General features: G+C 42.1%; 1 protein-coding gene across 5 annotated transcripts in view; it reads left to right on the forward strand.

The window, feature by feature from the left end:
• The window catches only part of LOC134472453 (BMP-binding endothelial regulator protein-like), a 262,792-nt gene that overhangs the window by 145,648 nt on the left and 95,140 nt on the right, over positions 1-22,004 (forward strand). For all 5 annotated transcript variants that reach the window (XM_063233856.1, XM_063233857.1, XM_063233854.1 and 2 more), the window contains exons 7-10: positions 11,329-11,428; positions 17,392-17,501; positions 19,428-19,568; positions 21,900-22,004. In XM_063233856.1, coding sequence (XP_063089926.1) covers positions 11,329-11,428; positions 17,392-17,501; positions 19,428-19,568; positions 21,900-22,004 — 456 coding nt within the window. The remainder of the gene's footprint in view (positions 1-11,328; positions 11,429-17,391; positions 17,502-19,427; positions 19,569-21,899) is intronic.

A 22,004-nucleotide genomic window follows, 5' to 3' on the forward strand; every position in this document is an offset into this window, starting at 1 on the left:
CATTTAAGTCAGTGCTTCTCTTCAAAGTGTGAGCCAGGCCCCTGGGAGTTCCCAGAACGATTTCAGGAGGTTCATGAGGTTAAAATCTCTTTTATCAGAATGCTAAGACCTTGTCTGACTTTTTCCCATGCTGATGTCTGCTTTAATGGGGAGTAAATCCATAGACCTTAGCACAGGTCAGAATAGGACCAACAAAGTGAAAGAGTAGACATCATATTACTCTCCGCCAGACACTCTTGGTAACAAAAGAGAGAGCAAGGAAACGTCATTTTCACTTAAGAAATGTCTTTGATGAAACTATAGATTACTAGCTTTTAGTAAGTATTACTCCTTGCTGTACGTCATTTTTACATGGAACATGTACTAAATAAACAAATAGAAATAAAATCTGCTGCATACTAAAAGTGATGTCTGAATGGAGAAAATGTCCATGTGTGTTTGAATTATTAACTGACCCCATCACTATTTTCATAGTATTTCATTTTGACTTGAAAATAACTTGACAAATTATGGTTATGCAGACTTCAGGATTTGGCAGAAACTTTCTCAAAAGAACATATCATTTCAATGAAAACAAGTGACAGGATTAATGTTGGCTGTGATAAAACATAAGGTTTCAAGTGAAAATTAGAATTTTGGAAAATTTTTATTTGCCACTGTGAACTAGACAGCTTTCTTACACTTTTCTGAAAAGATGTTATTAATAAATGTAATTTATTTTTGACATTTAACAATAAAGTATATTAGAATTTAGAAGATTTACCTAAATCAATACTCTCCAAATGACTAATGCATATTGTTAACAAAAAAATCACACAGGAGTAGAATATTAACTGAAAGTACAAGATGAGAATTCTTCTAATGGAACAATATGATTCATTGAGGCAATTTTGTATTCTAGACCTCAACCAATTATTAATCTTGAGTATTGTTGTCTCAAAGAATACCCACAATTAAAATGCCTTTTAACATCCTCTTCTGTCTTCCAGCTACAGATCTGTGTGGTTCGATTTTCTTATATACCATGCCCAAAATAACACTGTGCAAGAAATTGAAAGAAGCAGGAGAACTCAATGTCTATTAAGACAGTAAAAAAATTTCAGAAATGTAACATAATACCACACTTCTCACTTTTATTTTTGTTTTGGAAAATGCAGTTGTCATTAAAAGGCGTTATTTGTATCATGGTCCTCAAGTTTTTTGGCACTAGGAGTCAGCGTGTGGAAGACAGTTTTTTCCACAGAGCACAGAGTGATTTGGGATGATTCAAGTGTATTACATTTGCTCTCCACTTTATTTCTATCATTATTATACTGTGATAATACTGTGTTACTATTCCTCCAGAAAATTCCTCAGATTTAGTTTCTAGTACAGTTATATCAATAGGCAGGTATAACCTACGTCACTGCCCTTGGCAGATTCAAAATTGCAAAGCATGGAAAGTGGTCCTGAGAGCAAAGCATTAGAAAGCCCCTGACTCCAGCCATGTTTTTCCCATGTGATGATGCAGACTCAGGATATGTCTCTAGCTTACATATAAAGCAACTCACTTTTCTAATTTTTTCTGGTTTTCAAGAGCATTGCTGTTGTCTCTTGGTACCTGGTTCCTGTCTCATGAGGCACCTTGGCTGGTACTCAGTCTTGGTGCTCCCGCCTGGCAGGAAGCACCTGCCCCAGGCTGCACCCTTGAAGGGGAAGAACTGTCCTGGATGTGGTTGAGACACCTTGTCATTGTCTCACCACCTGGCTGGTTCCATGTAGGAGATAGACAGCTGGCTGGGGATTTGACCATTCACCCCAGTGATTAGGCTGGTTTGTATCCAAGTTAATATTGAAGCCATGCCTATCAAAAAACAGAATTAGAATTTAGAAAAAGAACTGTGAATTCATTATGCAGAATTCCATTATCATCATGAAATACTAAATGGAAAACAAAATGTTAATTACTGAAACCATGAAAAGTTCTTACCATAGGAAACTGAAGTAGAAGGATTCAAGTTGAAGCCTAGTTTGAGAATCTTAGCAAGATCCTGTCTCAGAATGAAAAAAAAAAAAGGACCTGAGGATGTAACTCAGTGCAAAGGCCATGGAGTCAATCTCCAGGCCTCCACCCACCAATAAAAAGTAGGGAGAAAAGGTGCTTGCTAGGATTTTATCTACAGAATATAAAATATCTAGTGGTGTTGCCTTGTATCAACAAAATTTGTATTTATTAGCAAAACGCTCTGTGCTAGGCACTGGATATTATAGCACCATCCTTGACTCTAAATATAAAATTATTTGTGCATATTAAGCCCAATTTGTGGGTCATAGTCAAGAATGACCAGAGATGCATAGGGAGGCTTCTTCAAACCTGTCACACTTTTAAAAATAAGTTAAACTTCAGTATCTGGGGTTAAGTGGCTGGAGGCAAGTGTGAAGTTCATGCTGTTTTCATGTGTTCCTCTTCCAAACACCAGGACAAGCAGGGAACAGAAGTCCAGGAAGGAGCTATCATGGCTGCTGGGCCCATGGTGTCGCTGCCTGGTCCCCAAAGCTCCTGTCTGGGTTTGCTGTTTACTCAACCTCTACAGGATTATAGGCCTTTCCCATGGATTTCTGTTCCTGCCATCACCACCTGCTGAGGTCCCCTGTGGGGAACCTGTCTACCACTTGTGACTTTTTTTTTTAAGAGTGTCAGGGATTGAGGCACAGGCTAAGAAAGATGAAAGAGAGAGAGAGACAGGGACAGAGAAAGAGAGACAGAGACAGGCTGAGATATTTTTCATCATCTCCTTTAAACTTTAAATGCTTGAACACCACATATCCCATATAATGTATACCCCACATACGCCATATAATCTTCCAAGGGAATTTGTAGCCAGTTACGTTTTCAGAGAATGTTGGGGGGAGGAACTTTCATATTCATTTTCATATTCATTTATAAATGTTTAGGAATATCAGTCATGGGGAGGATGATCTAGTTTACAGGTTACAAAAGGGCCATGTTGAAGCCTAGAATTCTTTCTATCCTATAATATAGGATAAGTTCTGAAATAAAATATATAAGTTCTGAAAAAAAAATCAGTACAAACTGAAATTGGCAATCCTCAACTAAAGACAATTTTGCCCCCAGGACACATCTGGAAACATCCGGAGACATTTTTTGGGTTTTATACCTCAGAGGAGGACTGTGAACATGTGGTGGGTAGAGGCCAGGGGTGCTGCCAGCCACCTTCCCATACCAAAGCTGGTGCCACACAGGGAATTATCTGGCCTCAAATGTTCACAGTGTTAAGATGGAGAAATGCCAATGTAATCTGAATGTTGAGTGTGAGAAATCCCCCAAGTAATACTGTCTTACAGAGTTAAAACGACTAAAGTAAAAAGAATGAAAAGAGTGAAGGAGAATAAATTTAATTAAAGTATTAAAAATCCTTTAAAAATCCTTAAAAAAAGATTATTCTGAAAACAAAAACATAAGGAAAATCCTGTGCAAAGTAAAAGTAAAATGATGTAAACAAGCAAAAAATCTTAATAGTTTTTGGTTTCTAGAAGAATATATAGACTTAAATCTGAAAGGCAAATTATTTAAAATAGTATTTGTAAACAGGATGAAAAAGATTGTAGGAAACAGAACAGCTTGCTCCACTAACTGTTGCTCAGCATAAAATTTGTTTAACCAAATATTTTCACCAAAAATTGTCCCACCTAGGAGAAACTATAGGTGTGGATTCTCAAGACACACCTGCAGAAGTGGAGGCATTAATCAGCATTTGCACTTGTATTGTTGTTATGGGGGCTCATGTGGTGTGTTAAGAAGGTTCTGTGATCAAAGAGCTGCAGAAAACCATGTCCAATATTCATCCAATTGGGCATTCTTTGCATGGAAGAACATGAGACATCCTGCAAGGAAGAACCGTATGGGACTGTTTTCCTCAGATTACTCACTGCTTTGTAGAAGCCTGGAATCATGGAGCCACTCACTTTTGGTAGAAGATGCTATAGGAGATTTCTGATGTAAATTACACTGGCATTTTGATGGCACGATTTGACCAATCTGAGCTTCCAGTGTCTCTAAGGTGAACACAGGCATAATCAGTAAAGTCTTTCATCGGTGCTGGGCATGCTGGCATGAGCCAAAGGATAACTAGCCATATCCCACAGCATAGTGAGACCTTCAGCCTAGGCAGTCACCATGCCCACCATGGCTGGCACAGTGACCTGAGAAGGCCTGGGAATAACAAAGAGAGATTTCCAACTTTGCTAACCGTGGATAGTTCCTCAGATGCTGTGTGTCAGTGCTGAGGTTTTCCTATGACAGTAAGAGATGAGTGAAGAAGTGGAGATCAGATTATTTGCTTTCAGCTTCTTCTAAAAGGAAGAATGAATAAAAAGGGGTTTGCACTTATTAGGTCACATACTACACCATGGACTTCCACTGAGATCCTGGCTTCCTTCCATTCTGTATACACTGGAAACTGTAGCTTCTCCAGTGATGAGGAGGCTCGCGGAGCACATAATTTTAGTGTGCTGTGTGATGTCAGGCCTGAAACATCGTGTCTGAGACTACGTGGAGGAGTAAATGTTGTTTCTCTAGTATTGATGGAGGTGGGTGGAATAGTGCCTTCTGACCTAAGCTGTCCCTGTCCTTGTCCCTCAGACCTGTGAATGTGACCACACATGGCAGGAGATTGTGCAGTTGGGGTCTCACTAAGAGTACTGCTGTGGGGCAAGCATCCTGGCTATCTGTGTGGGCCTCCCCACAAAAGGGAGGCAGGAATAGGCTAAGATCAGGGAGTGAGGTGGTGGAGGAGACAGGAAGATCCAATACTGAGGGGTCTGAGAGGGACTCTGGGTCAAGCAGGGGAGGCCACATCCAAAAGCTAGAAAGGGCAAAAAAACCAGTTGTGTTTGTTTTGCCTAATTAGTGATTAAATCCAGGGCCTTCACGGTAACTGGTAACCTACAGCCCCAGCTCCCTTTTACTTTTTATTTTGAGGCAGGGCCTCGCTGTGTTGCTAAATCACCCAGGCTGGACTTGTGGTCCTCCTGTCTTGGCTTCTCAGAGAAGCCAACTCTTGGCCTGGAATTACGGCATGGCCCACCAGATCAAGATGAGGCTAGTTTGACTTACATGAAGTGTTGGTAGAAGCAAATGTAACTTTGGGGTGCTGATGTGGGGAGAAGCTGTGGCCACAGGAGGTCATAGGAGACAGCAGACAGAAGCAGCCCCTCTTTCTGGTGCCCCTGCCTTGGAGACCTGGCCATCAACTCCCACCCCCAGCCTCAGGCACAGAGAGGTTTGGAGTTCAAAGACAGCAGGAAGGCCTGGAACAGAGCTGCAGCTTGAATACTATCCACATGCTGGGTACTGCACCAACATCTTCACAGATAGGAAGCCCTCTGTGTACTTTACTCAAGAGTTCCGTGGTGATTCCCACTCACAGCCACAGGTAGGGACCCAGGAACAATGAAAATCATTGCAGTTGCTAAGCATGAAGGTGGCTCATCAAAGTTTGCAGAATGGAGAGCAGAATCCCCAGATCAAAAGGTAGATCAAGGACCTCATTGATGGGTTCTAAGTTAAGCGTGAGAATGATGGTAAAGGCTTTATCTTCTTCCTGGAGAATGGAAAGGAAGAATTCCTAAGCTTTGAGACTTCCCCATTTGTATGTGTGTTTTGAGAATAAAAGTTAAAAAGAGAACAGGAAAGAAAAGGAGAAGAGGAAAACCTAACTGGAAGGAGCCCTGGAGGCAAAAAGAGTGGGTACATTATTTGGGTTTTATCTAAGTAAGTAAAACATAGAGATAATCCATTTTGTCTAAGCCATTTAAGCCTAAGAGGCAGACATAAAGATGAATCCAGAATCTACCAGGACAGGCACAGACAGGGCTCAAAGGTAGGGAGTTCTGACCATCAGGTGACTGTGCTCTGTGTCGCCGCAGAGAAGCCATGCCTTTGGGAGAGCACAATAGAGAGAAGGAAGCGACTTGGCTTGGAACTGAATTACACTTCATGCCTGCCACTTGTTTGCTGGGTGTCGTGTTTTTCAAGCAAGTACGTTAAGCTTGGTGCCTCAGTCTCTACCCTAGCCATGAGAACCACATGCCCACTGGGTTAAATGATGAAAGTACCCAGGCACAAAGCCTGGCTGTCTTAGTTACTTTTTATTCATTGCTGAGACAAAATACCTGGTGATCAAAGTTGGGAAAGGAAAGGTTTATTTCTTACACTTTTTGGAGGTTTCAGTCCATACTCAGTTGGCTCCAAGGCAGGGTGGCATGGTGGGACCGCATTTCAGGGTGGCGACAAAAGCAAGGCAGAAACTAGCAAAAAAGAGAGATACACCTTCTTCCTGCCATTACATCACATCCTGGATCAACCCCAGTGGGTGAAGCACTGACACCATCAATCCAAGAGCAAGACAGTGAACCAATCACAGATGCACAATGCAAATTCATGAGGCGTGGGGGCCACAGACATAAACCATGACATTGGCATAACCTGGGCTTATGACCTGCTTGCTATGGGGGAAGACTCCTCTCCTGTCTAATTCTGCTGCCTTGGCCAGCAGCCTTTCCACTTTGATTCACATCCTGCATTGGCCAAGAATAGGGAAAGAAAGTGCCATGCTCTGAAACTTCAACAGAACAAAATTCCAGGCCCAAGAGAGGCATGGCTAAAGACATCCATTCCCTTCTGTGAAGTTTTCAATCCAATTCCTGATTCAGAGAGGCTGCTGACTCACAAGTCATCTTTGTACCATAGTTGTGGTGAATGCTTAGGGACCATATGGAACCCTCCCTACTCAACATGCATTTCCTTGCTACACTACCCACCCCTTGGTCTCTCTCTCCTTTCTTCCCACCACCACTTCAGAATCAACAGTGAATTCCAATCTTTTCAAAACTGAATAAAGGAAAAAAAAAATCTCCAAACCATGGTAGAATTTAGCTGACTGTGTTACAGTGAATTCTATCATACTTGGAGGGAATTTTTATTAACTGTTAAGCAACTCTGCTAACAGCCTCTGGTTAGGGAATCGGGCTCTGCATCCTGATCAGAGATAAGTGCATCAATGCATGCTGCAGGATCATTTACAGCCCTCATTCCCAGCGGATCATCAGGACCTGGAAAGCATCCCACGCGCACATGGCTGTGTTTTTTTTTTAACCTCGCACTCATCACCATATTCAAGAAGACAGATTGTTATTGTGCAGCACAATTACTGCTGTAGGGTGAACTTGGACACAAAGCAATTGGGTTCTTGACTGAACTAGCTAAAATAAAATTAGAGGAACAGAAAATAGACCTGTGACCAGTTTCAGGTCTGTGTTTTAAAAAAACAGCTATAATCAAGCAAAGACTTAAATGTGTAATTATAAAAAATGACCATCTCAAAGAGCAAGCTTGCTTTTCTAAGGAAAATCACGCACACACACAAGTCCTCTAGAAGTTTCTACCTTTCTCTTCCCCATCAACTTAACATGAAAGTAGTCATTTATTCCTCAGTATTTCAACTATTTAGGCATTTCCAAACATTTAAATATTCCATTTAAATGCCTCCCTAGATTACCCTAGATTTTCTATTATGCTGGTAGCAGTTGTTTTACATGTTGAGCTTAAATACTGCTTTGGACACATGGGTATCCACATTTAGTTAATATCCAAAATGTGCCAAGTGTGAGTTTGTAAAACACAGAGAGATGTGAACGCAGGCCACCCAGTTCCACGCCATCTCCTCAGCCTCCTGTATTAAAGAGGTCTCACACCCTACCTGCACTCTGGAGTTCATTATAGGGAGGGCTCCTTCTTTCATGCATTAATGGTTCTCCCTTCTGAAGGACACCCAGCACACAGGGCTTTCCCTTGCCCCAGAGACAGTGTGGCTTGGGGGCAGAATTAATATAGTCTTGCAATATTAAGCTTTTATGCATGTATCAAAAATTACATTTGTGCTCAACATACAAGGGCCTAGATGAGGAAGGAGAAGCTATGAGAAGGGGAGGAGATTCCTGGGAAGTGCAGGCTTTGGAAGGTTTTACTTGGCAGAAGAAACTGGAACCTCCTTTGAATGAATCAGGGTCTTGATAGGGGTCAGTGATGGAAGACAGAGGGAAAGAAGTGGATATAAGAGGATAAAAGGTATGAGACGTGTTTGGGGACGATAAAGAAGTAAGAGACACTGTAGTCTTTTCTTATATTGGAGTGGGGGGATTCTGAAGAGAAGGCTCTAGGATGTCTTGAAAAAGTAGGCTAATAAAGAACCGATGCACCCCAGTAACACAGTAGAGTTTATTTTTTGCTCATCTGACTGGGGGCTACAGTTCCCTGGGTGATCCGGGAAACCTGGCTCAGTGTCCACTCCATTCAGCTAGCTCTCCATCCAGTAGAGAGAAAAAGTGGAGCATGAAGGTTGTGTGTGAAGAATTTCACAGATCATCCTGTGAGCATGTGATACTGTTCCCATCTTGTTTCTAATGGTCAGAACTGAGGCAGATAGCCATGCCCACACACAAAGCATTCTGGGAAATGTAACATAGCACTATTGAAGGAAAACAGGAAATACTGTGGCCAGGACTGACTTCTGAACTGACTTTTAGTCCAGTTGGGTTGAATTTTATCCCAAAAGCAGTGAGAGTTATCCTCAAACTCAGGAAGGGTGGGGACAAGTTTACTGCTGATGAAAGTACCTTAGAGAGAATGATTTTCATGCTTTTTATTCGCGATCAGATCCTCATCACATTTGTAATAGATTTTCAGCCATATTTGACAGAATAATGAGATGGCACATGGGTGCGAGAAAGGAGTCCCAGATACCTGAAACCTTGCAAGAGTTGAGACTGGGAAGCCATCAGTGCTGTTGTGACAATCTATAGTGGTGGCAGAAGAAATTTGCTCATTTTTAGAAACAGCAATGCTTGCTTCTGCTATTTCAACTTTCTTAGTTTACCAAAGTTCCCAGATTGTAGCTTAACCCTGCTGAGTTGGACTCACAGAAGCAGGTCATGCGCTACAGCTATGTTACTAGGAAGGTCTTAAACTTTCTCTGGAAGCATTAATTGGAATGTGGCCTTAGGATTTGGGCTGTGCTACAGTACTGCAACTCAAACAAAATAAAATTTGACTCAACCAGCAAACTCAGACCAGAGTTCAAGTTACTTTAATGGACTCTTGTGAAGCACAAACTGCAGTTGTATTGTGTGTGCAAAGTTTGCCCTTTGACCTAAAGGTAAAGAAAATTACTGTTGTATTCATAATCTTTTGCCAGCTTTCCAAAATATTAACAAGCTAACTCTTTTGCAACTACCTAGTGTTTTTAAATTTTTAAATTTTGAAATATGGTTGGAAAATGGATGAAGATCCAGCAGGAACAGAGAACATCAATGATACGAGTGTGTTTTCTGTGTGCCTGAGAGGATCCAGCAGACAGCTACCTTATGTGGCTTGGGCTGTAGAGTGTTTGCAGAGGAATATCTGAAATGAATAGCCAAGGTCAGCATTGCCCTGTCATTCCTCAGATAGGATTTTTTTGTTTTGTGTATAAGCTGAGCCTGACTTCAGGGATTGGCACAGACTCAGTTACCCCACTCTGAGTCTAGGATGGACTCCCACTTTAATATTATGTAGAACTGAGTGAGAACTCTCAAAAAAACCTGGTGGGGGGATTTTTAACTGATTTATACTGACCTGGAAATAACCTAAAAACAACAGAGGAGCTGTTGGTATTTTCAGTTGTTCTCTATTGATTTGGGAAGAATTCAACATTGAAGAGTCCTAAAAATGACAACTATTTAAAAGGGTGTGGAACCTGCTCTCTTTTTCATTCTTCCTCACCAAAAGTAAACTTTTGTAATAAAAATGGTGAGAACAGGAAGGGAATGCTGAGGCATGGGGAGGCTACAGATACGAGGGTGGGTGGGAACCTGTACATCTTGAAGGCCAAGGCTGATGTCTACTGTTCCTGCAGAAAACGCAGGTGACTGTGTGAGGTAAAGGCCTGAGGTTTTCTTTTGGTTTTAGAAATGCCTGGATGTGAATTTGCTCTTCTGGCCCAGGGTCTTTTGAGCCTTGAGTTCTTTACCTTCCAACCCCTTGAAATATACATTATGTGCTGCCGTCAAAAAGGACCCAAAAGCCCAATTTTTAGGTTGTATCTCTAATCCTAGAGAAGTCAACCCACTGGAATTGCCTAGCAATCTATTTACCAAATTCACTGATTTTCTAAAAAAAAAAAAAAAAAAAAAACAAAGCCTTTATTTATAAAGTTCACAGCAATTCACTCTGCAAGCAAGAGTTTTCAGGATCCATGTTGCAAGGGCAAATTGGTTGGATGCAAATGGACGGGAAAGTGCTTTCCTTTTTCCTTTTTCATCCGCCCAGCTTCCCAAGTAGGCATTTCCAGCTCACTGAGGCTGCAGAGCAGGTGCCCCTGGTGAGGAGGGCGAGGGGCATCTGCATCTGTGCATTCCAGAGAGGAGAGGTGGTGATGGGCAGGGGAAAAAGGGTGCGTGGTTCAGGAAGGGGAGGGGGAACCAGAGAGTGTGGGGAAAGAGAGGGTGAAGAGTGAGGGAGAGAAAGTGGGGAAGATAGTCAAAGGCTCCAAAACTTCTCCCTCAGGACCAAATCAATTAGTTTTTCCAAATCAATCATCAGGGCCTGTGCTAACTGATGGAAGCAGGTGTGGTCAGCTTGCTGAAGCCAGGGGAAGGGTTCTCGTGAACATGGCTTTCAGAGCTTCCACTTTCCGCAGATTGGACACTTCCACTGGCTGGGGCACCATTAGGCCATCCCAGGGACACTTGCCACCTGTGCAGTGTGGGGCCCTCCTGGAGGAGGCTGTCTGCAGGAGCTACATGGAGATGGGAGTGGTAAAAGGAGGAAAAGCCTCATGAAACACAGAGGGTTCTTTTGTGTGCATGAGTTGGAGTGGAGAGAGGCAGGCCCTGTGGAGGTGACCCACTCATCCTGGTTTACATAAAACTTTCCTAGTGTTAGGACTGGAAGCCTCAAGTCCTGGTAAAGAAGAGAAGCTGGTTACTCTACATCTATCTACTCCAAAGCAAGTCTGGAAAGGAACAAGATAAAGGCAGGAGATGGCAGCTGAGGGGAGGTGACCCTGTCTGTGATGACTCTTGGGAGGCTGTCTGTTTACAGGGGCCACACGGAAGGTCAAAGGCTGCTTCAGGGAATCATAAGGACCTGGGCAGTCACTTCAGGCACCCAAGAATACAGAGATTCCCAGGATCCTAGGGAAGGGCCTAGATCTGTTCTGGATGTCTCGGTTGTGCAACCTGTAAGCACTGACTTTTCTAAATGTGCCTTTTTTCTCTCTCTTTTCTTAGGGAGGCAGGACACAGTGCGTGAGAGAAGTCTGTCCCATTCTCTCTTGTCCCCAGCACCTTAGTCACACTCCCCCAGGACAGTGCTGCCCCAAATGTTTGGGTGAGTGACTATTTTCAGGTCAAAGAATAATTAATTTCTTCCAGGAGTTTCTGTGGAGAGTGTGTATGCACACTGCTCCCTGGGGTTCTGAAGTGGCCCTGGTTCCTGGCTTGCTAGAGACACCTGCTCCTCAAATCAGGGGAGCACAAGGTGTGAACAGAGTGTGGCTTCTTCTCTTGTCTGCCCTTGTCTGGAATCTGGGATGCCAGGTGACACAGGGTACTGTCTTGCAAGGGAAGCAGGGATGAAGACACCTTCTGTAGTCAATTTAAGGCTGTTAGTGGCACATTTGTTAGAGGCTTTGGAAATGATGGTGTGGAAAGATGCAGACTCAGGTTACCTGCAGGGGCAAAGGGTACAGGCAGATAACATGCAGTGAAGGAGAGGCTTGAAAGGAAACAAGTAACAACAGGAAGAGAGTGTGCATACTTTTTCTGAACATGAACTGTGTACCGGGCACCAAACGGCACACTGTATGTGCTTTTTCTCATGCAGTCTTTTCAAAAAGCTGTGAGATACACTACAAACAGGACTCCTGTGTGTAGAGAGGTGCTGTTATCAGTTTTATTGTGGCAGGAGGAAGGGTCCCCTGAATGTCTGAGAGTCCTTGGGGACTGATTAGAGTATTTAATCTCTCTCAGCTTCATGCTTTGCAGTTGCTGTCTCTCTTATCTCTATTTTGTTGTTGTGAAACATCATTTTGTCCCACCAGACACCTCCCACACCTCCAGTCTTTCTGCGTCCTATTGTGCCTTTCATCAAGGCTTGTTCAGCAGATTTCCTGCAGCCAAGGAGGGGAGTTATGTCATGGAGAAGCACAGCCAGCACTGTTCAGTGGAGCGCTGAGCTCCCTGTTTTCCCAAGGGCTCAGTTACTCTGCCTTGGGACTCTCACTGTCTTCTTCTCCTTGGCCTCTAGCTCCTGTCTGCTAGAATTCACACCTCCCTTGCATCTTTTCTCCTCTCTCACAGTTTGCTTTCTCCACCTACAAAACTTCTTGTTGATTCACTTTTCTCATCTACAAGGTTCTTATAGCCAGATTCTGAAGTCCATTTTCTTTTTACAACAAGATTTTGCAAGTGAAGGCATTTTGTTAAATTATCACAATTTTCTCCTGAGAGATTCTAATGTTTTGTTTTCTTTGTATTATGCTGTTTATTTATTTATTTATTTATTTATTTTGAGACAAGCTCTTGCTTTATAATTCAGGCTGGCCTTGAACTGGAGAACCTAGACTGACCTTGAATTTCAGCAATCCTCCTACCTCAGTTTCCTAAGTCCTGAGATTATAGACACCCACCACCATACCCATCTTCTATTGTATTTTCATCTAACAATGCTGGCTTTCCTGTGATACATATATTTGTGTGTGCATATGTGCATGTGTGCACACACACACACGTACACACTGTAAATAAATACGAAATAATTAAAATAGATCACCCATGTGCATTTGTGGCCCTGAAGAGAGATGAGTCCATTCAGTGTGGCAGAGATGCCGTGAGACTTGGGGATGCAGTACTTCCTCTTCCAGGGCAGCCGTCACAGGGCAAGGCATTTGGACCTGGTCCCAAGGATAGGCAGTCTTGATTAATGCTTTAAAGCCAATCCCATGGGCGTGATGAGTCTGTCTAGAAGTGTCTCACTTGAGCAATCGTCATTGTGTTGAGTGCAGATTTTTCTGATCATTTGTGGCATAAGGCAAATTACAAAAGGAAGATTAAGTTTTGGTAAACTTTGAAACCGTAATTCCCCCAAGTGAGACTTTTTTTTGGTCTGGCTAAACTGCAGTGGAATGATGCACAAGTGGCTTAATTCAGGCTGTCCTCCCAGGCTTGGAGCCACTCCCTTGAGCATTTTGTCTTAAAGTGGGCTGTGATGACTTTGGATAAGATAAGATTTTGTGTTCTTTGGTCACAAAAAGAAATATATGCACATAACAAGACAAACAGAAAGAGAAAACACCAGGATGGTTTTTAGATGCTGAAATATAGTCAGACTTTTGTGTGATGGGGCACTGATTTGCTTTTAAATTTCCTTTTAAATTCCCTTCCCATAACATACCCTAGCCTTTTGTATTATAAATTCCTTGCCGTTCTTTCCTCATTTCCTAAGGAGAGTATCATCAGAGCTCAGTGCACACAGAGCAGCACCCAGCACCCTTCCCAGTGAGGCTCAGCCAGGGACCATACTGTCAGCATTAATAATGATAATGGTCCCCACCTGCCACACATAGGCGGTGTTGATGAGTACTGAGCACTGCTTCAAGAACTTTATAGCTATCATTTTAGATAAAAGTGGTTTGGCAAGGCATAAGTTAAGCCATTTGTCACATTTGTTTATGGGAATTAAAATGTCGAGTCCTTTCAATGATCAACTAATCTGTGATTCCATTCATCAATCCATCAACCATTCATCCATCCATTCATTTAACTAACTGTCCACCTGTGCAAAATACTGAATTTGGTGATGATGATGGTACAAGACCTGGCTGTGAGAAGAGAGGAAAGAGTCATTCTGCCTACAAATGAAAGGCTTCTGAAGAGAAAATGCAGACCTCAGCCGTGAAAGAGATGTATTTTGATTGGTAGAGATGAAAGTTTTCATGTAGAACTTTGTATAGATTTGTCTCCTGTATTTTTCTTAAAAAGAATTGAGGTACTTATAAAATATCTTCACGAAAAAAACAAACCAGGTGATCATAAGTAAGGAAATTACTTAACTGAAACAGAACTGTTTACTTCTTACAAGAAAGAAATATATCTCAGATAGATTTATAAAAGAAAATAATGTTTTAAAAAAGAAAATGTTTAAATTTGTAAAGAAACATTACTTCGCTCCCATTTTTTGTGGTAAATAAAAGGAAGAACTACTTAGGATTATTGTAAGCATATAATGTCTTGAAACCAAGATGTTGTTAAGACATTTGCAGTAACTATTCTAAGATTTGCAGTAGTGATTATAATGGGATGGGCCAAATAAATCCATCTGATTTGGGCTGCACTCAACTTTGTAATACTTTAGAGAAACCTTAGGAGAGTTCCCTAGAGGAATGTTAAGGGGAAAGGTGATTTTATATTTTGAAATTTATTCTCTTATTTAGTCTGTAAGCTTTCAGGAAGTTCAAGAGACTCAGGACTGATGTGTACATACAATATTTGGTGTGATTGAAAAGAGTGGTAAATTTTTAAACTTAAAAAATCTATTATAGTAAAGAACACACTACCATCAATCCCCCTCAAATGCTCTCCTTTAAACACACTTAACCAAGTGCTTCAAACACACTTATCCAATCATGTTTGCAACTTTCTGAAGCAGCAGAGGATGTCATCTTTCATGTGTGTCTTTAGCTGAGTTATCATGGTTTCCTGAATTAATTCAAAATATTTTTATTTCATGGTCATTTTGACCTGAGGAAAAAGTTAGAAGTTTCAGGATGCCAGTTCTGGTGACTAGGTGGGTGATGACACCCTGTCATGTTTTTAGCTGTCTTTTCTGTTGGATGGCATTTGGTAGCAGCGTTCATGGTAGTTTTGATCACACTTTGTAAAGACATTCACAAAAGAGAAGTTCCAGAATTTCTTCAGAAAGTGACAAGGGCAATGGGCTAAGTGTGTTCAAAACAAGGGAGGCGATAGTGATTTTGAGGGGGGTTAATGGCTATGTGTCTTTTATTGTAATAAAATTTTTAAAACATAAGCACTCACTATATATTTTGAAAATACAAATTGCCTTTGTTGGTTGGAATATTAATAATTGTATTGTAAATGATTTTACTACCAAAGAGTTTTTCGTTATGGAAGTTAATATTAATGTTGCCAATAGGAGTGCTGATGTGACACACTGACTCTATTGATGCTATTTTATGAGTAAAGTTAACAAGGTGCAGAGAAATCTTACCCAGGTAACAAAGTAATTCACATTACAACCCAGTGTCCCTTTTTGAGGGCAGTTTATACTCCAAGATGAGAGCCAAACTAATGATTCCGTTCTGTATCTCCGCTGTGTTTTGAACTGCAAGCTGACTCTGATAAGAAGATAATATTTTTCCTTGACTCTTACTAATGGTATTTCCAATAACTCTGATTCCAAGAAGAGCACTTAGTATGTATTTATAAATATTTCCAGCATTTCATTGAGTTTGCTGATAAATCAAGATTGCCATTAATCTTTTTTTCAGGAAGAAAGAAGTGAATTAAATATGGATTAAATATGATCACTGAAGATGAATCACTGGTTTCTTAACTTAGTCTTTAATTAAATTAATGCTCTAGAGATGACTTGATGTGCTTCAGGGAGTAGAAACTCAGACTTGAAAGAAAGAAATGGATTGGATTTTGCTCTGTGTTTGAGTTTTGCTTTCTTGGTCTTTCTAATTGCCAGTCCAATTCTTGTAATGAGAAACTGAGGTAATTCTACAGGGATATTCTGCCTGTAAAAGGTTGGACACTTGGCATGTGGAGTTGGATTTGGCCTCTGTGCCACCTGAGTTAGCTTTGCCCTTTATGTCTTTATGTTTTGTTTTGTTTTGTTTCATTTTCAGTGCTAGGTACTGAACTCAGAGCCTTTGCAGTCAGCTACCTCTCCGTCCTTGTTTTATTTTTTATTTTTTATTTTGGTGGAAAGTTGCACTAAGTCACTAAGTGGGTTAGGCTGGACTCAAACCTGCAATCCTCCTTTAGCCTCTCAGAGTGCTAGCCTTTATGCAATTTCTGTGTGAATCTATTCAGTGAGCTTTAATGAAATAACATAACTGGGTAGCTTTTAAACTGCATAAATAAGTTTCTCACAGTTCTGTAGGTGAGAAGTCCAAGATCAGAGTGTTTGTAGATTCTGTTTGGTGAAGATCTACTTTCTAGCTCATAGATGGCATCTTCTTGCTGTGACTTCACATGACCAAAGGGACCAGGGCTCTGTCTCTGGCTTCTTTGGTGAAAGCACTGTTAGGATTTGTGTCTAGATGTCTCCCAAAGCCTAATGCAGTCATAGATGGAACTTTCTCTGAGGTGGCTGAATTGCAGAGTGTGTGATGCTGGGGTTAAGAGTGGATGATTACTAAATCAGTGCACTAATTGGATGGGCACCATCCTAATCCCAATGAGAATAAAGAGGGAAGAAAAATGTTGCTAAGGTCCCCGCTCCCTTGCTTTGTTACCTTCTGTCTGCCATGAATGTTTTTCCTCTCTGTGGCCTCTCTGCCATGCCACCCTGCCTCAGAGCCAGCCCAGTATGGAAGAAACTTCTATAAACTGTAAGCCAGATAAACCTTTCTTCTTTAACTTCAGCTGTCAGTTATTTTGTCTCAGTAACAAGAAAAACAACTAAGACAAGCACCAACACCTCCTGACCTAACCATCTCTCCAAGGCCCCATCTCCTAGTACTGTCACACTGATGATTAGGTTTCAGCATAGGAGATTTGTGGTAACACAGATATCTAGACCATCACAGATGGTGTTTCCTTAGTTCCTTGTATTCATTTTAGTCCTTGAGGTTTCTTGATTCCTCCTATCTCCACCTGTCCTCCCACTCCTGCTCACTTTTGGGGATGATTAGACTAGTGTTTAGTGCAGCTCAGGTATCCCAGCCTCTAGAAGTCTTCTGGGACTTTCCTGTCCCCAAACTTCCATGTTGGTTTCTTCCCAGAACTTAGCATGTCATTGTTTAAATGACCTCTGTGGGTTTATCTGCACGGTGAACCCTGAGCGTAGACCCTTATGTCCGAGACATCATGATTTGTTTAACTTACAGGTTAATGGTGGAATCAAACTCTTTTGAACAGTGACTCTGTAAATTAATGATCCCTGAGGATCTCCTGGCACATCTGGCCCAAGACTCTCTCTTTGTGCATCAGACGCACCTGCTCTTGGGAGGTGGCTTAACATCCTGCACTGTAATTGCTGATGACAGAATTTGACACCACTGGCTTCCATCTCTCTCATGCTATGCTGTTGCTTCCCTCCAGGTCAGAGGAAAGTGTTTGACCTGCCTTTTGGGAGCTGCCTCTTTCGCAGTGACGTGTATGACGATGGGTCTTCATTTCTCTATGACAACTGCACAACGTGTACCTGCAAGGTGAGGTGGTGCAGAGGGACTGTGGCATACATGTCACCAACAGGGGAGTTATTAGGCAGCAGCAATGCTGTTTATTTATCAGTCAAAGGCATCAGTGGGTCTCTTCACAGGTGAAGTCACACGAGGTCACCAAGAAATCCGTCTGCAGCATTTAGCTGATCATCAGATTATCCTCTGGAGGCCCACAAGTTGTGTCTGCCTGGGGAGAGCCTATGTTACTTTTCTCATTGCTGAGACAAAATACCCAACACCTGAAGTTAAAGGAGCAACGTCTTCTTGGAGGAAAAGCATGGTTTATAGAGGTTTCAATCCAGAATCAGCTGGGTCCAGAGCAGGTTGGCTTGGCCATCACAGACAAGGCACCCACAAGATAGAAACTCTTCATGTCCCTCACATTGTGTGTAGGCTACCCACCCTCAGGCTAGTGTAGCACTCACACCTTTAATCCTAGCTAGAAGTATGCCAAACCAATCAGCGATTTACTAATTACGTACCCTTAATGCTAGCATCATACACTCTAGATTCAACCATCTCGGAAAAAGCCGTATGTATGAATGCATGTGGTTTGAGGGGACCCTCTAGACACAAAGCATAACAAAGCCACACACTGAAAATTGTCCCAAGGATTCCCTGAGCCAGACACAGACACGTGGTCATGTTTCCTGGCTCCAAACACACCGGAAGTTACAATGGCTTTAACACACTCAGAGGAGAAGACAGACATGGATTTATGGGTTAGGCTGAGCCTGACAGTTTGGGAATTGAGTGTTTATGTGTTGCTTATTGTCCCATGTCTTCTTGGAGCAATGGTTTGTTTTATTCCAAAGGCAGCTGGCAGTGTAAGCCCCAGAGATTCAGAGGGACACACATCCTATTTTCATAGATGTCCTCATGCCATGAATTATATGTGAGATCAGTAAGAGAAACATTTACCATGGAGGGCTTTGGGACTTCGTTAGTGAGTTAACTCAAACATATGGGGACCCAATTTTAAAGTAACTTATTATGTTGGTGATAGCTGCTGTTGTTTTGTTTTTGGTAGCTAAAGGGCTAGAGAGGGAAAGGGAGGCATGTAGATAAAGACCAACCAGGAGAGCTATAGTGATAGACATGTTCTTCCAAAGTTAGCAAGTGCCTGTTGTTCAAACTAGACATCAAGACATGCAGCTCGAGAATGGATTATATTTTTGTAATTTATGAGTTTACTTTTAATAATTTCTATGTGCCATCTACATTACATTTGAAATGCACAGTGAACCAGAGAGCTGATAGGCCAAGTAACAGCAAACACCTTAAGTAACAGATCCAGCCACCATTCCCTGGAGGATAAATGCTGGGTCAGTGTCACGTCTTTCACAGAAAAGCTCTAGAATCCAGGCCCAGTTTTGGAACTGCTGACTGTGTCCTTTGCAGACACAACACACACATGGGAAATGTCACCTGGGGTGATGTGCTAGCTCTGAATTAATGCTCTTTGATCAAAGATGTCTGGATTTCCATGAAACCCTCAGGGGTGGCATAAAACCAAGGAAGAGACCTAAGAATACTCTGTTAAAGAGTGAAGAATGTAGGGAAGGAGAAAGGGACGAAGAAGGAAACATTTTGATCTGCAATGAGTGGGGCTTCCTTGCCACTTGCTACCTGGAGTCGACTGGTCTCTTGGGTGTGGAGCTGTAAGTCATTGGAAGGTGGAGAATGTGTGCCTGCTGTCCTCAGACACTAAAATGCCTCATACTCTACTCCAGATGCTAAGCTGTAGGTAGCATTTTTAAGAGAGAAAATTTTTTATTGCAAGTATTAAAATATAGCACCTGCAGGATAAATTTCAGAAAAGTTACATGTGTATCATTGAACAAAATCCAGATACGATGTCTGGTCTACCTGGGGAAAATCATCTTTAATTTCCCATTTACCTTTGGGCCCCAGGATTCTACTGTGGAGTGTAAGAAGAAGTGTTCCCGCCCTGGTAGCTGTGACAGAGCCAAGGAGGCCTGTTGTGAGCAGTGCCTCCTGCAAGTGCCCTCAAAAGCTGTCAGCGTGTGCAAGTTTGGCAACAAGATTTTCCAGGTATGTCAGAGGTCAAACTTATGAGCACTGTTGCCCTGTTCTGCCTATTAAACAGCTCTGGGGTAATGCAAGTTGGAACATTTCACAATCTATATGTGCATGCATCTATTTGTGTGTATCTAATGTGTTTGTGTGTATTGTGGTATACAATACACATTCGTATACATTTAGAATCAAGTAAGGGCATATGGGATAGAGAGGCAACCACTTGAAAAGTGTTTTCCTTTGGCTTCATTGCTGGTAGAATATCTGTATCTGCACTGCACTGTTGCCTGTCCCCATGAGTGCTGTGATTGTGGGCTCCCACCGCAGGAGTATCTCATTCAGGTGGGGCTGCTCAGAACCCCTTGCCAAGATAACCATGATGATCCTGAGCTTGCTACATTTAGAAGCTTTTCATAAAGTCCTTTTCCCAAGAGGAACTTTCTGCTCCAGACAGTGCTCAAGTGAGGTCTGTCATAGTGTGTGTGGCTAGCATGGTAGTCCACAGTGGTGAGAGAATCCTGTCCCAGCTAAAGGGACAGGTTTAAGGTGATAGCATCTGATCATGTAAGTGTGATTCTCAGCATTTCCCAATGGTCACAGTGGGAACCTGTGCAGTGGCCACTACACTCTAGAGTTAGTTTCTGGGCTTTGTTGTAGAATATCACTGACATAGCTAAAAGAGAGGCCTTGGTTCTTAGGGACTCTGAGAAGCCATGATATGTTTCGCAGACAGAAGGCCGTGTGTGTTGTGTTTACACTGGCTTTCAGGCCCACTCATTGTCCTGTACACAAAGTCATCCTTTACCACAAAGTAAAGCACCAAGATGAAGTAGACCCCTCTCATGATGGGGTTTTATGCAAAGCACTTTCAAATTTCCCTGTAAGTGTGTTCCTGCAGGTGACTGCAGCCTGAAATAACTGACAAAGACACTGAGTCTGCAGAAAGATGGCCTTTAAATTCAACTGAGTCGGGTCTTTTTCATTTGAAAGGCACTGGAAAATAGGCAGTCTTTAAAATAGCTTCAGAATTAAAGAGAAGGAGGTGGAGCCAACAAAGATTGAGGCTTGTTTTTCTGAATCCAGAAACGATCCTTCATTGTGTCTAGGCCCAATTCTATGGCCTGTGATCTTCTTGAATCACAAACATGGATTTCATATCTATTCTGTCCTTTCTGGACACTGGACACTGGACAGTTGCCAACCAGCCAAAGAAATTCTTCAAGTGGCTCTTTCTGTGTGAGCAAGGACATGTGTAACCACTTGCTGCTCTGCATTGTGGGATGAAGGTGCCAGCCAGGCAGGGACGAGCTGTGTATGGCTGGTGGCATCTTCTGTCTGGGCTCTACACTGTTATATGCCCCCTTTTCCTGTCCAGAACTGTGGCATATGTGAGAACAAATCAACTGCCTCTGGCCATCCAAGCTAACTTCAAATGCCTGATATAACAACCATTTCAGTCCAGTTAAACAGAGGGAAATTGGAATGTTGTTATTGTATCATGTATGAAAATTCGTACTTGCAGTCATACAGTACATAAGAAGGAAGGTGCAAATATGACCTGGTTAGTTTTGTAGGAATTCGTTTATATCCTGAAGGGATAGCACACATTCACCATGAAATCCTCTCTCATCTTTAATTGATAAATTTGAGGTATGATAAAAATATAGGAAATATTTAAGCAAAAAAGAAAAAAATTACTGCAGTAAAAGACACATTCCCAGGAATTCCTTTCAAAATACTGTCCTCACTGTAAGTGCATTCATATCATCACCCTGATTCCTTTCTGAAGCAGTCCTGGAGGTCCTCTTTTCTAAATGTCTCAACTGCTCTGTTGTCTCTGGCTAGATGTGCTAAATCCATTCAGAATATTAACCTCTTCTGCTCATTTAGATTTTGGGGAAGAGCCAGAAGTTGCGTGATGCCAGAAGTGATGAATGAGGTGGATGAGGATAGACCATGTTTTATAAGCCTGCCTTTCCACTGGGTGGCACTCAGCAGCAGCATTCACTGTATTTTTGTGTTATTTTTATCATTATCTCCTAAAGACACTTAGGAAAGAGGACTTCCAGAACTGCTTCAGAAATGGGCACAATTGATGGGATAAGTGTGTTGGAATTGACAAGGAGAATTTTAAGGGAAATTCATGGCAAAGTAGCTTCTACTGTCATCAAGTTTTGAAAATTTAAAACAGTCCCCATATATTGTGGTTACAGCTTCCATAGGTGACAGCTCAGACACATTATACCTAAAGATGCCTTTCCTGGCTCAGGGTGAGATATTCATTCCCAACAGAGCAGTCCCACCCTCTGGCCCAGCTCCCACAGAACCTTGTGCTCTGTCCCACAGGAGGGCGAGGTGTGGTCCTCAGCCAACTGCACCATCTGTGCCTGTGTGACTGGCAAGACGGAGTGTCACAGGAAGCAGTGTGTGTCCATCAGCAGCTGCCCACGG

This window comes from Cavia porcellus, unplaced genomic scaffold (genome assembly GCF_034190915.1).
Source record: "Cavia porcellus strain 051 isolate PalLab524CR breed Dunkin Hartley unplaced genomic scaffold, mCavPor4.1 scaffold_23, whole genome shotgun sequence".
In the NCBI taxonomy this organism is placed as follows: domain Eukaryota; kingdom Metazoa; phylum Chordata; class Mammalia; order Rodentia; family Caviidae; genus Cavia; species Cavia porcellus.